The sequence below is a fragment of the Falco cherrug genome, chromosome 1 (genome assembly GCF_023634085.1).
Source record: "Falco cherrug isolate bFalChe1 chromosome 1, bFalChe1.pri, whole genome shotgun sequence".
NCBI classification, from domain to species: Eukaryota; Metazoa; Chordata; class Aves; order Falconiformes; family Falconidae; genus Falco; species Falco cherrug.
In genome coordinates, this window is record NC_073697.1 from 95,743,960 (window position 1) to 95,757,568 (window position 13,609).

Below are 13,609 nucleotides of genomic sequence, written 5' to 3' on the forward strand. Positions count from 1 at the left end.
GGGGTGGCTGCTTGCCCCTGGGCAAAGGGAATTGACACTCAAAGCTCAATTAACATTGCATAGTTGGTTTGACAGGCTGTGGGGCAGAGGTGGGAAGTTATTCGGGTTGTTTTGGGGTAGGAAAGCCACGGGGGTATTTCTTGGCCAGGTTTTGGTAGTGCCCAGGCGCTGCTGGCTGCTCTCCGATGAAGTTGGTCAAATTCTTCCGTGCCCAGGCACGTTAATTTAAAAACAGAGCCCGAACGTGGCCTGGACGTTGGGATTTTTCCTGGAGCGCGTTTGCTGGAGCAACTCCCACCAGGGTCAAAGGTGCTGGATGTGTCAGGTTAAGGGAGGGCAAGAGAAAAACCCAGCCCCCGCTGAAAAAGTTTGACGGGTGGCTGCTGGGTGGCCGTTTCCCACCTTCCTGCGGCACTGGGTGTCACGGAGCCAATTGCGGCTGGGAAAGACCTTGGAGACCCTCAAGCCCAACCGCTGAGCCGGGTTCTTAAAGCGCTGCTTTAAGAAAATACTGATTTATTGGGGGGGGGGGGGGGGGGGGGGGATCGTTGCGCCGAGGTGCTGCGCCCCTTCCCCGGCGAGGTCCGGCGGGATCCCGGAGCCGGGGGGGGGAGTGTTCCGGTGCCGGGGAGGGGGGCGGCCCGTCCCTCCCCGCGGGGCGCGGCGGCGGGCGCTGCGCTGCGCTGCGCTGTGCTGCGCTCCCCTCCGCGCCGCTCCGCGCCCCTCCGCGCCGCCGGGCTCCCCCAAGATGGCCGCCGACGTGGGATCGATGTTTCGGTACCGGACGCGGTTTGATGTCCGCCGGCTCCAGGTTGGTGGCGGCGGCGGCGGCCGCGGGGCTGGCGGCGGGGGGGGGGATCCGGGCGGCCGCCCCCCCCCGCCCGCTCCCGCCCTCCCTCCGCCCGCCCTTCCCCATCGATAGGTATCAGAAATTGATCCCCGCCGCCGCCGCTCTTTGTTCGGCGCCGCCCGGGAGCATGGAGCAGCGCTAGCGGCGATGGAGCCGCCCGGCCCCCGCCCCGCCGCCCCCGAGGTGACAGCGGGGCCGGGGGGGCGGCCGCCGCTCCGCCCCGGCGGGAGGGAGGGAAGTTGCGCGGGATGAAGTTGCGGGGAGCGCGGCCCCCCGCGCCGCTCCGCCAAGTTTGTGGCGGTGCCCGCCCGCGGAGCGCAGCCGCAGGTGCCCGCGGGCCGCCAAGTGTCCCCGCCGCCTGTCGCCCCCCCGCCGCGGCGGGGCCGGCCCGCTCCCCGCTGCCCGGGGCCGGCGGGGGCGCGGTAGCCCGGGGCGGGCGGAGCGGCGCCGGCCGGAGCCCCGCCGCGCTGCCATTGTTACCGCGGGCCGGGGCCGGCCGGCGGCGTGCGGGACCGGGGCGGGCTGCGGCGCGGGGGCGGGGGGCGCCTTTGTGGCGCTGGGCAGGTCCCGGCCGCCGTGCCCCGCCGTGGTGCCCTCGGCGGTAACGGTAAGTCCTTTGTTAACGCGGGCGGGGGGAGGCTGGTCGGGGGGTGCTGGCAGCCCGTGACCTTAAATAGGCACCGCGGTCGCGGGGAGGCGGCTAATTAACACAATAGCTCGCCCAGCGTCATGGGATGAAACCCAGCCTGGCTCTACTACAGAAGCCGAAAGGCTGGTTGACACGGACATGAAATGGGTTCATCCCTGTAGGATATTACGGAGTTTAAGACGTAGCACGCTTCGTAGGGGAGTAAACAAATGGGAGTGCGATTTCTGGGGCTCCGGTGCTGCAGCAACAGTTCCAGCCTTTCATACATTTTGGCTTTGAAGCGGATCCCGTGCCGCATCTGTGCTAGGCGACCCGAAAAGTACCGCAGGTAGCGCGGCCGGCCGGCTGGCCACGACTGCTCAGCTCGGGCATTGTGGCTGGGCAGGATTAGGGCGCTCGGCGCCGGGGCTGGGCAGCGTTCCCCGCTACGGCACGCTGGGGACCTGCGGGTGCGCGCAGACCGTTATGGAAAGGCAAAACGCTGGCGGCTACTTTTCCGTGGGTCTGTGGCAGGGGGAACTTTGCCGGCGGGGCCGGGCGGTGGGCAGCCCTCCATCCCGGTGGGGGGGGTGGGGGTCGGTGGGCAGGCTCCGTCCCTGCCGTTCTGCTGGACCAGGTGGCTGTGGCTGGGTGCAGAGCGGGAGAGGGAGCGGTGGGGATTGACTTCTGGGCAGGCTTCGTCGCCTCGCCGGGATGATGGTGGGAAAGGTGACCTTGTGCCAGCTTGGCCTAATGCCCTCTACTTAAAAAAAAATAAATAAAAAAAATGGGGGGGGGGGGGAAACGAATTAAAAAAGAGGAAACAATCCATTCATATTTTCCAAGGAGTTTTTCCTTATTTTTCTTTCCTCCTTTTTTTTTTTTTTTCTCCTTCCTTATTAATGCATGTGTCTAAGCAGCTCTGCTGGCCTGGGGCTGGCTGGGAAAGGCAGAGTTTGAGCAACCCTGATGAATTGGTAGGCATATATGAAACATGTAGATAATGTGCTACTCGGCAGCACTTTGATTGAAACGACTTGTTTGCTGATGATATTCAGTGGTGTGACTGAAACTCGCCTCCCAGGGTGGAGACAGTCTCAGGCACTGAAACAGGCTGGACGTGTATTTTTAGTAAAGTAGTATTTTCAGCTCAGGATTTGAATTTTGTGGCGATTTCCTCATCCCTCTCTGAGTCACACCCCAAGTCCTTTCTGTTGTTTATTGCAGATGTTGAATGCTACAATCATCCGGGAGTTAAGTGCTTGTTTTTTGGAGGAAGAAGCTAATATTCCTTAACGTGGTTTCTTGCCTCAGCCTGCAGGCAAGGATTTAAGCCAGAAACACCGTCAATCGAGTTTGCCCTGCCAGCATCAACTCACCTTGGAGGTGTCAGCCCTGCAACGGTGCTTAACTCACGATGCGCCTCCCCAGCTGGATGCTGGCACCCGTCAGGGCTGCATCCTAAAAGCTGGTACCCTGGGGTTTCCCTCCTTGCCTTTACACTTTACACAGATTTCCAAACTCTGCACCAGTCAACAGACATTCAGAGCACCGAGGAGCTTCAACACAGGGATGGAGCAGGGGTCTGTGGGCTGCCGGCACACCGGGCTTGTGCCACAGTGCCAAAAGGGAGCAATGCTGTTGTGGTTTCCTATTTGCCTTCTCTACTCTGTGCCGGGGCAGACTTGTGTCCCCTGGCAGGACCACCTGTGTCCGGGGAGGATGCTCGCTGCCGGAGCAGAGGAGCTGCTGGAAAATCTCTCTTGGAAGCCCAGCAGTACCAGTTTACTGCAGGCAGAGGAGAGCAGGCTGAGCCCTCACCATTAAGCAACACGCTCTTCCCGCTGCGGTGCGTCCGTGCTTAACTTGCCATCGGTCAGAGAAAGACAACACACGTGGGGACGAGTGTGTGTGGCAATGCGGGGCCTTCCCAAAGCGTCGGCTCTTGCGCTGGACTGGAGCGGCAGATCTGGAGAGGGCCAGACGGTCTGTCGGGAGCACTGAGCATCAGACACCGTGTGGCCTCTGGAGCTTCAGGGCTGGGTTGCTTCTCCCTGGGGGGTGCATCCCAGGACGTAAAGCCCCCATTCCTGAAGCATGGGTGTCCACAGTCCTCCTGGCGTGCCCGGGGTGAGAGCAGCAGGGATACAGGGACTGTCTGGCAGCAGGGCCATCCCTGCACGGTGCTGACTGCTGGTTGCATCGTCTCACTCAGCCCCAGCTTTGGGGACACCAGTTTTTGCCAGAGAAATGGGTGGGACTCCCTGCAGAGCCCAGCTGGGCAAAGGTGCCTGGGTGCTGTCCCTTCCCACCTCCTCCTGGGGACTTCAGAGCCCGTTGGGCCATTTTGCAACCCAGCAGAGGATTTCCCGCTGGCGAGGGCTACGCCTGCCCTCTGAGAGCAGTGTGTCCAGCTACGTCCTTTCCTCCTCCTGCAGGAGCAAGAAATTGGACAATGAAAATGGAGCTGATTGCTTGAGAGACGGCACGGCGGCCTGGGGCCAGGGGATGGCACAGCGCAGCATTTTAAAACTGCAGGTAAGTGCCCAGTGGGATATTTTGCCAGCTCAGAAGGAGGTGGGAGAAGGCTCTGCGCTGCGCCGGGGAATACGCTGCACAGGCGGGTTTCAAGAAGCAGCACAGGTTGAGCTGGTAAATTATGAAATGCCACACTTGAGGTCTGTTATATAATGTCCCTTTACAGAACCTGGGAGCTAAATATAAAAGAGACTTACGTTTGGGGCTGGTGTAAAGCGATGCTCCAGAATGGGGTTGTGTGGGAAGGAGCGCTCTGCAGCGCTGCGAGAAGCGGAAAGGCTTTCGAGACCCTGGTTTCACTCCCAGCTTCCATAGCTTGTTTTCTCTGCAACCTTGCGAAAAGCATTTACTCCCTGGGTCTCAGTTTCCCTCCCTTTAAATCAGGAACAGTAAAACCTCCATTTCCTTGCAGCTGCATTGTCAAGATTAATTCATGTTTGCAAAGTGACCTGAGAATCTATAGAAAGCCCAACAGTACATCATTATCCCGATCTAATCTTGGCATATAATATCAGCGGGCCAAGTTCCCCTCCCACACTGGAGGAGAAGGGGTTGTGCCAGCGTAGGTGAGGGGAAAATTCCAGCTGAGACCATTTTGTTTTCTTTGAGGAAATTCCCCTCTTGGTTAGCTCTGAACAGAAGGATCAGCTCCCACACAAATCGGCTCATGCCGAAGTGCAGAGGGGTTAATGGCACTTTTGGATGGCTCGTCCTGCCTCTCCAGGATGCTGATGGTGATGCTGAGCTCCCGCAGGACCTGCTGCTGCCTCGCTGGCTCCTGCTGCTCCCAGGTGACAAGGCTGGGAGCATCTCCCATGGGAAATGCAAGCAGGAGCAGAGCAAAATGCCCTAAGTGCCAGGATCCAGCCTGCTTGGCAGTGATCTGGGGCTGTTTCACACTCCCTCAGCTCCTGCCCTCTTCCGCTGTATTTCCACCACTGAGCCCAGCGTGGCCCCCAGCATCCTGCTTTGCTCGGAGGATGCTCCCTCCTGTCCCTGTTCTCCATGAAATGCTGGGAACAGCCTGGCCTACCTTCCTTCTTCCTCTCTGCATGCAGAGAGAAGACCGCAGATGCTGGACGGTCACAGGGGAGATAGACTGGTTTTCAGGTCAGGTGTGACTGTTGGATTTGGGGGCTCAAGGAAGCCAGGCGCAGACTGAAGGAGAGCTAAAGCACGGGATGTCAGAGGAAAGGTGAGGGTGAGCAGGGGATGGTGCTGCCACAGCCTAGTTCCTGCAGTGATGGAGGGATGCAGAGATGGAACTAGGATCAGCCTCGTTCAGCTTCTCTGCCAGCGCAGAGACACCAAGGGGCAGCTAACAGAGGGCCTGCCCCAGGCCGCAGGACCGGGGAGCAGCTCACCTGAGCTCACAGCGCTGCTCATTTCCCCCCGGAGGTGGCTGACATCCCATTCATGGGTTACCTGCAGACGGGAGAGCGAGAGACTGCTCCATCCCTTGTCTTTTGCTGGGACAGGGATGATGCAGAGCATCGTGGTCCCTGAGCGGAGGCTGAAATGGGGGTGTAGGAGCCCCAGGAAGCCTTGTCACCCCCCTTGCAGCCCTCCCCGCTGTGCAGTGCCCATTGGGAGCCGCATTTCACAGCCCGTGTCTGGCTGCATGGCTGGGACCTGGCCAAAGTGGATGCGCGGCCCCTCCAGGTACGATGTGTGGTTTCTTAAAACCACCTGATCAGCCAGGCCTGATCCTGCACCTGTGAAACCCATCCGAATTGCTGGAAAAAAATGTTTTCTGACAGGATGGAGATTTGCAGGGGTGTTGCCAAGCAACTGGCTCAGCTCTGCTGCCTCCTGCTCCTCTCCTCCTCCTGAAGAGTGAGCAGGCAGGGGATGGCTGCATCCCTGCATCCCTCTGCCCTGCCTGGCCAGGGCAGCCTGCCTCTGCCTGCCTGGGGAGGTACCACTGGGGAAGGCAAGGACCACTTGTGGCTGGTGCGCCGGGGTGCTGCTGGCCGGTGGGGGTGACCGCTCCTGCACGCCCAACCCATGGCAAATCTCCATCAGCAGCAGGGTTAGAAACAGGCTCTCTCTTCCAGCCCTTCTCTGAGCTGTGCAGCTTCCCTTTGAACTAGTCCCAGGAATGTGTGCTGACACACCGAGCAAAACGCTCAGGAGGACTCATTATAACCCGACTTTGATTAGTGCCACCTCTGCATTTCTTTGGGAGTTGCTTCGCATTTACCCTAAGAGAAGTTGGCAGCCCGAACCCTTGGGATTTTCTTTTCTAAAGCTTTAATTTAAATCAACTCTTGGGCAATAAACTGCCGGTTACAAAACTCAGCTGATGTCCCTTGTAAGGCCTTGGACCTGCAGCCAGGGCCATGAAGCAACGGCTGGCAGGAGGGGAGGCAACTGATAGCTGCGATCTTGCAAAAGATCAGTTGCTGAGTGAGTGGCAATAAAGAGCAAATCCAGCCAGCTTGTAGAAATGGCAAATGGGCCAGACTGCTGAGAACAATCTGTTCCTTCTCTAGAGAAGGGCTGTGGTGCTGGCGATGGGCTGGGCAAGGGGCTATTCTCAGTGTGAGCTGCTCTGAAATTCTGCTTCAGAAAAACGGCAGGGCCGAGACAGGCTAATTACCAGGAGACATGTCCTAAATCAAATAAAAAGGCTGCAAGTGGCTTTGCCAGGCTGACTCTTCACCAGGGAGGTTTGTGCTGAAGGAGCCCTGCTCTGCCTCGTCCCACAGACCCGCTCGCTGCTGTGTCCAAAGCTTTCTGCTCCAGCAGCACAGCTGCCAGGCTGATGCTGGGGCAGGGAAACCCTGCTGATCCACCTCAGGTCATCCGCCGGCCTTTGACTGTGCACTTTACTGTCTCGTTCCATCACCTACCTAATCGGGCATTAATAACGTCACTGAGCCAGAACGAGAGCACCCAGTTTCTTGCCCAGTGCTGCAATTGCTGTTGGAAGGGGATGCCCCAGAGTGCCCAAACCTCTCCCATCAAGGCAAAACTGGGGAGACAGAAAGGTCTGGGACTGTCTATATTAGCATCGTGCTGGGCTGGACCTGGGGTGCGCTTCCTCCAGGCAGATTTCTTTCGCTTGTCCTGCTTTCCTTGGGGCTTGTGGGCTCCCCCAGGATACTTACTGGATACATCCTGCTGATGTGACTTCATGGCAGTCTCCCCTCTCCCTCCTACTCCTTTTCCCTGTCTCTCTCCCCCCCGCCCCTCTCCCTTCTGCTTCTTTTCCTCCTGTCCCTCCCTTTCCCTCTCCCTGCCCTCTCCCATCATCCTTCTTCCCCTGCCCGTGCCCTCTCCCCTAGTCCCTCTACCTCTGCCCATCTCCCTGCACTCCCCCCCCGCCCCTTTCTCTCCGCCCCTCTCCCTGACTTCTCCTCTCCCCTCTCCCTGCCTCTCTCCCCCTGCCCCCCTCTCCTCCTGCTGATCGTCTCCATGCCCCCCCATTTCCCCCTGCCCCTCTCCCCTCCTCCTTCCCCCATCTCTCCCTATCCCATCCCCTCCCCTCCCCTCACTCCCCCTGCCCCCTCTCCTCTCCCTGCCATCTTTTCTCTCCCCCTCCCCCCTCCCTCCCCTCTCCCCCTGCCCCCTCCCCTCTCCCTGCCCTCCCATCTCTCCCTGCCCTCCCTCTCCCCTTGCCCCATCACCTCTCCCTGCTCCCCCATCTCCCCCTGCTCCATCACCTCTCCCTGCCCTCCCCTCACTCCCCCTGCCCCCTTCCCTCTCCCTGCCCTCCCATCTCTCCCTGCCCTCCCATCTCTCCCTGCCCTCCCATCTCTCCCTGCCCTCCCTCTCCCCTTGCCCCATCACCTCTTCCCTTGCCCCATCACCTCTCCCCTTGCCCCATCACCTCTCCGTGCTCCCCCATCTCCCCCTGCTCCATCACCTCTCCCTGCCCTCCCCTCACTCCCCCTGCCCCCTTCCCTCTCCCTGCCCTCCCCTCTCTCCCCCCTCCCCCTCCCCTCTCCCTGCCCCCCATCTCCCCCTCCCCCTCCCTCTCCCTGCCCTCCCATCTCCCCTGCCCCCTCCCCTCTCCCTGCCCTCACATCTCCCCCGACCCTTCCCCTCTCCCTGCCCCGCCGGGGACCAAGCAGCGCCCGCACCGCGCCCGCTACAATGGCGCCACCTGGCGGCGGCCGCCGCGCTGCAGCGCGTCCCAGCGGGCCGGGGCGGGGGCGCACGGGGGGCACTGCGGGGGCTGGGGCGGCACCCGAGCGGGACACTAAGGGACAGGGGGGCGCAGGGGGGCACAGGAGCGCAGGCTGAGCCGCCTCGGGGGGCACAGCGCCCCTCCGCCTCCCCTCGGTGCCCACCGCAGCTCCCGCAGCGCGTGCACTGAGCTGTGCCTGGCCTCAGCCCTCGGTGCCCCCGGGTGCCTGGGTCCCCCCACCGGCCACGCTTCTGCCGCGGCTACTTATTTTCAGGCACATGCCCCCTACAATTAGCACATGCGCTTTAATTAATTTGCCTTTTTGACTGCTTTGCCCAAATTATCTCGACTACGGTGCGGCTGGGCGTGCGCATGGCAGATAACACTGCTATTTCTGGCTCGGGAGGCCAGCACAGCTGCATCGTCCTGGGGCCACATCCCGCGCCCAGCACGGGGCACATCCCTGGGACAGGCCACAGCCCAGGGATGGGGGTATTCTCCATCCTCGTCCCCGTGACCTGCCTTGTCCCCGGCCCAGCCAGCCCCTGGTTTTGTGGGTGGCAGCTCTTCCCCAGACCCCTGAGCTGGGCAGATCCTCCTGGTTATTGCCGCCGTCCGAGTGAAAATGGAGCTGAATCAGGCAAAGATGCTAAATTAAGTCTGTTTGGAACAAGCTGTTAAACATGCAAACCTTCTGAACACGAAGGAGAGATGGATAAAACCCTCCCAGAGCTCCCGAAGATGCTGCCAGCAGAAGGGGGATGCAGGGAGGGAGTGCAAGGAAAGGGAAGGATGCCCCCAAGCCCCCCTGCAATGGCAGCTGAGGTGCAGGGACGTGGCTGAGGGCACAGAAGCCGTCTGTGGCAGAGGAGATGGCCTCCGGCCACCAGCCAGCACTGGGACACATGGGCCAACCCCTGCGGCGAATGAAGAGACGGGACGCAGCTTGATGCAAGCAAATGTCAATTTATTGTACAGAAGCACGCGTTTTTATACACTTTCAGAAGCTGCGCGTTTTAAACTAATTGGTTCTTGAAGCTAAGCATTGCATACTAGGCAATCCCTGGTTGGTGGTTAACTACCAGCAATTAACAGCAAGGTGTTACCTTTCCTTGGCGCCATCCTTGGCGCCATCCGTCTCCCACTTCCCTGTGCTCTGTAAACATGCCCCATCATGTTAATTGTTGTCTAGACAAGCTCGAGCACATTCCCCTCAGCTAACTGATTGCCACGCATGGTCCTAGTTTCCAGACTGCTCCTGCAAACCCCACAAGCCCCCTTGGCGTGAACTCCAGGGACAGGGTGGCCACCGGCACCAGCTTTAAAACATCATGGATCAGAACCGGGGTGGCTTCGTCAACAAGGCAGATCTGAGAGACACGTTTGCTGCACTCGGTGAGCCCCCTTTTAGGACCTTCCCCAGGAGCTTCAACAACGTTAGACTTACTAAGTGAGAAACCAGCTGTGAGCCCCCCTTTAGCCAAGCCCCGGCAGTTAACTGGATCTCCTGTTTTGCTGGAAACTGCCTGATCCAAACCCAGTTCTGTTAGGGAGTGAGATCCCACGCCGGGTGACTCGGAGCAGCTCCTGCAGCAGCAGGTGGTTTATCCCGTAGGTACCAGAGAGAGCCAGCTCCTGGGTCACACAGCCAAATGCTCCCTGCCTGGCTGTGCCCGTCCCACAGCATCCCTGGGTGTACGGGCGTTACAGGGATTGACGGGGTTTGTAGGAAGCTCTGAAGTTGCAACCTTGGCTCTCCCGTCGTGGAGGTCAGCACGAAGCAGCGATGGGGCTGGGGAGTCCCAAAGACACCCCAAGCTCAGGGAAGAGGACGCAGGCATTCAGTCCTGTTCGTTTCTGGCACTGGGGGCCAGGGGGAACCACAGTGCTGGTGGGTTTGACCCAAAACAGCTTCTGAGGAGGGCTGAAGGAGGCTGATCCATGGGGCCGTGCAGGAGGGAAGCGGCACAGCTCAGTCCTTTGCAGCCTTCTTTGCTGTGATCCTGCAGCCCGAGAAACCAGAGCTGGACATGTCCAGCCCACCCACCCTCAGCCAGCACGTTGATTCTCCCATCATCGCTTCTGCTACTGCCATTCCTTATCAAAGGTGGCTCCCCAGGGCTGTGCCGCTTCCCTCGGCTGGGGGCAAAATCCTCCAGGGGAAGGCTCCTGTGCTGTGTCTTCTAGCCCCCAGTATGTAGAGCGGAGCGCAGAGGTCTGCATGAATTTGCAGCAGGACGTGGACACACAAGTCGCCCAACGCTGCTCTCCCCTAGGACGCCTGAATGTGAAAAACGAGGAGATCGATGAGATGATCAAGGAGGCACCCGGCCCCATCAACTTCACTGTGTTCCTCACCATGTTTGGAGAGAAACTGAAAGGTGAGGGGGCACCCGGGAAGCTGGCGGGGTTGGTGGGCACCCACACCATCACTAATATCCCGTCCCACGTGGGGAGGCCACCCAGCTCCCAGGATCTCCATCACCATTCCAGGCGAGACCCATCAGAGACTCCTTGGAGGCCTCAGATGGGAGCTGCTCAAGGAAAGGCAGGTGGCACCGACTGCCATGCTGCGGTGTGCAGAGCTTGGGGAGTGGGTCAGAGCAAAGATGCCTCCCACGCCACAGCCAAGAGGTGACACCTAGGGACAACCTGGGGATACCTGTGAAATGATCTCCCTCACCCACCCCTCCCACACCCTTTAGTGCCACCTTCTCCCAGTTGCAACACAGGGACCCCCCCCAGAGACAGAGGCTTTGTTGGGACCATAACCAGCAAGAACCCCTCTCCCCAAGAGCTCCAGTCTTTGTCCTCCAAATCGTGGCCTTGGGCACTACCCCCCGCCTCCCCATCCCAAGGCACCACAGCTAGGACAAACTCAGCGCCATGTACCCTGAGCAGCTGTCCCCAGGCAGGTCCCTGCACCCCAAAACTCGTGCCAACCTGCCATACCAACAGTCCCAAAGGCAGGGCTGGGGCTGCCCATGCAGAGAGCTGGATCTCATCCCATGTCTCCCCAGCCGCTTGTGGGGGAGGAGCAGGTCCCCATGCCTCAGTTTCCACAGCCGTTTAAAAAAACCAACAGGCTGTGCTGCTGCTGTCCCTCCAGAAAAAAGGGGCCAGGAGATCTTGCAGTGCCTCTGAGCCTGCTGACAGCAACGGTGCCACCAAGTGCCACCCTGGCAAGGGCCCTACCTACAGCATGGGTTTGACCCAAGGGGCCCATCCAGCTGCACCCTGTATCACTTACACAAGCCAAGGCACGCAGCCCCCCGGCAGATCTGCAGAAGGCTACGAGGCCCCACGAGTCTGTGCCTGGAGCTCTATAAATACACCCAAAAGATTAGATAGCTGCCGGACGCCAGGGCGGTGGTGACACCGCCTGCTCTGTGGGCACACCATGACCCTATGTCTGCTCCTCTACATGCCACCACCCACGGTCGAGGTCCCAGCTGCAGGGTCAGCATTCCTGTGGGCCCCCCACTTCCCAGCCTGGCCCTCACCTTCTCCCCAAAGGCTGGGAGAAGCAGGAGGCTGCAGCTGGCTTCCTCCACCGCCACCTCCAACGGCTGTGGCCATGTCACCCGCAGGTGCTGACCCGGAGGAGACAATCCTGAATGCATTCAAGGTGTTCGATCCAGAGGGGAAAGGCCTGAAATCTGCCTAGTGAGTAAGGGGTGCCTCGACAGGGGGCAGGGGGGTGTCCTCACCGAGGCCTCCCTGGTGCTCACCGTGCTCTTGTTTGCAGCATCAAAGAAATGCTGATGACGCAGGGTGAGAGGTTTTCCCAGGAAGAGGTACGAGCTCCTTCCCACCCTCCGCCAGCCTCCTGTGCCCTCCACCCCGACAGACCCCCAGCCACAAAGCCCTTCTGCGCTGCCTTTTCAACCCGTTTGTTTCCCGGCAGGTCGATCAGATGTTCGCAGCCTTCCCTCCGGACATTTCTGGCAACCTGGACTATAAAAACCTTGTCCACATCATTACGCACGGTGAAGAGGACTAGCCCACGCTCGGCACTGGGGCTGGCAGGATCACCTCTGTCTGGGGTGCACGGGGGGCGGGGGGACCCTTTACCTCTCCCCTTGGGGAATGCGTCAATGGCATCCACATTAAACTGCCCTTGGCAAGAGGAAACCCAGCCGCTGGTGTGAGCGGTGCTTGGGCTGGCGTGGTGTGTCTGCGCAGTGTGGCTGTGCCCGGCGGGAGCCCCCGCGCCCTCCCAGAACCCCCTGCCCCAGGAATGTCCCTGGGGACAGAGACTCTTCAGGCAGCCCGGTAGAGGGGACAAACTGAGGATTCCTGCCTGCTTCTCTCCCTTCCGTGCAGGGAAGCACACGGGAGCCACGGGCTGAGTCACAAGAGCTGTGATAATCCCTTCCTCATAAGCTGGAGTGCGTGGCCAGCTCCTTCCCAGGGACTCGGCAAACCCAGAGATCCCTGGAGGGCAGAAGCACGAGACAGCGCTGGAGGCTGCAGCAGGGCTGTGTTTTGTAGACCTGGTGTTGCTTACTCAGCTCTGGGGTGAAGGGGAACAGAGGAGGTGCTGAAGGTGAGCGAAGGGCATCTGCGGCCCAGGTTGCAGGGTGCGGCCAGTTCAAGGCGATGAGCAAAATCCCCAGCCAGCACATTGCTCCTGAGGTTGCTCTTTGCCGTTATCCCGGGGACTCTGATGAGCTAACAAGCCAGCCATCCAGTTCCAGGCTAATTCACAGCCAGACGGACAGGCTCTGAGGATGCATTTACTTGGAAATGATTTTCATGGCAGAAAGCAGAATGTGGCACTAGGTAAGAAAAATCACAACCGAGGGCAGAGCGATGCTGGGAAGGCACTGAAGCCTGAGGCTCCCGGCGGGGCTGGGGGAAGCTCCCAGGGATTTTCATCCCATTCCTGCATGATCAACAGCTCCGTGGGATAATAACCCCCACCTCTCCAGGGATGAAGCTGTCACTGTCTCGGTGGCCCTGACTGTCTCATACTGCAGATCCCTCCTCTCTGGTTCGCTTCTCTTCACCCTCAGCAGAAATAGGGCCAAAGCTCCAGTTTCTAGTGTGTCTGCGCAGTGCGGCTGTGCCCGGCGGGAGCCCCCGCGCCCTCCCAGACCCCCCTGCCCCAGCCTCCCGGCCCCTGCACATCACCCTCGCGTGCCCTCTCCTCCCCTTGCCTCCTCGGTTCCCAGCGTGGCCCAGCTCCCAGACCCAAACAGGCTGTTTCACGCAGGGCTGGTGGCTAGCAGCCACCTGGTCCCACCAGCCCAGGACCAGCGCTGAGCTCAGCTTTCCTTCAGGCAGCAGAGAGCTGCCGGCTTCTCCCAGCTTAGCAGGCAAAGCCCCGCGAGCCCGCTCTGCATCCCCCCGTGGCCTCACCAAGCCCCTCGGGCAGGCATGGTGCAGGGCAGGGACTGTGGTCACCATGTCCCCGGTGCACCACTCCCGCGATGCCCAGCTGCGGGAAGCGCGT

General features: G+C 60.3%; 1 protein-coding gene across 1 annotated transcript; it reads left to right on the plus strand.

Annotated features, from left to right (window-relative positions):
* The first annotated feature begins 926 nt into the window (after positions 1-926).
* On the plus strand, positions 927-12,154 carry LOC129735361 (myosin regulatory light chain 2A, cardiac muscle isoform-like). Its single transcript, XM_055702119.1, has 6 exons — positions 927-1,457; positions 9,396-9,546; positions 10,428-10,532; positions 11,742-11,817; positions 11,900-11,948; positions 12,059-12,154. The coding sequence occupies exons 2-6, from the start codon at positions 9,483-9,485 to the stop codon at positions 12,152-12,154; spliced, it is 390 nt and encodes a 129-aa protein (XP_055558094.1). The 5' UTR covers positions 927-1,457; positions 9,396-9,482.
* Positions 12,155-13,609: the final 1,455 nt, after the last annotated feature.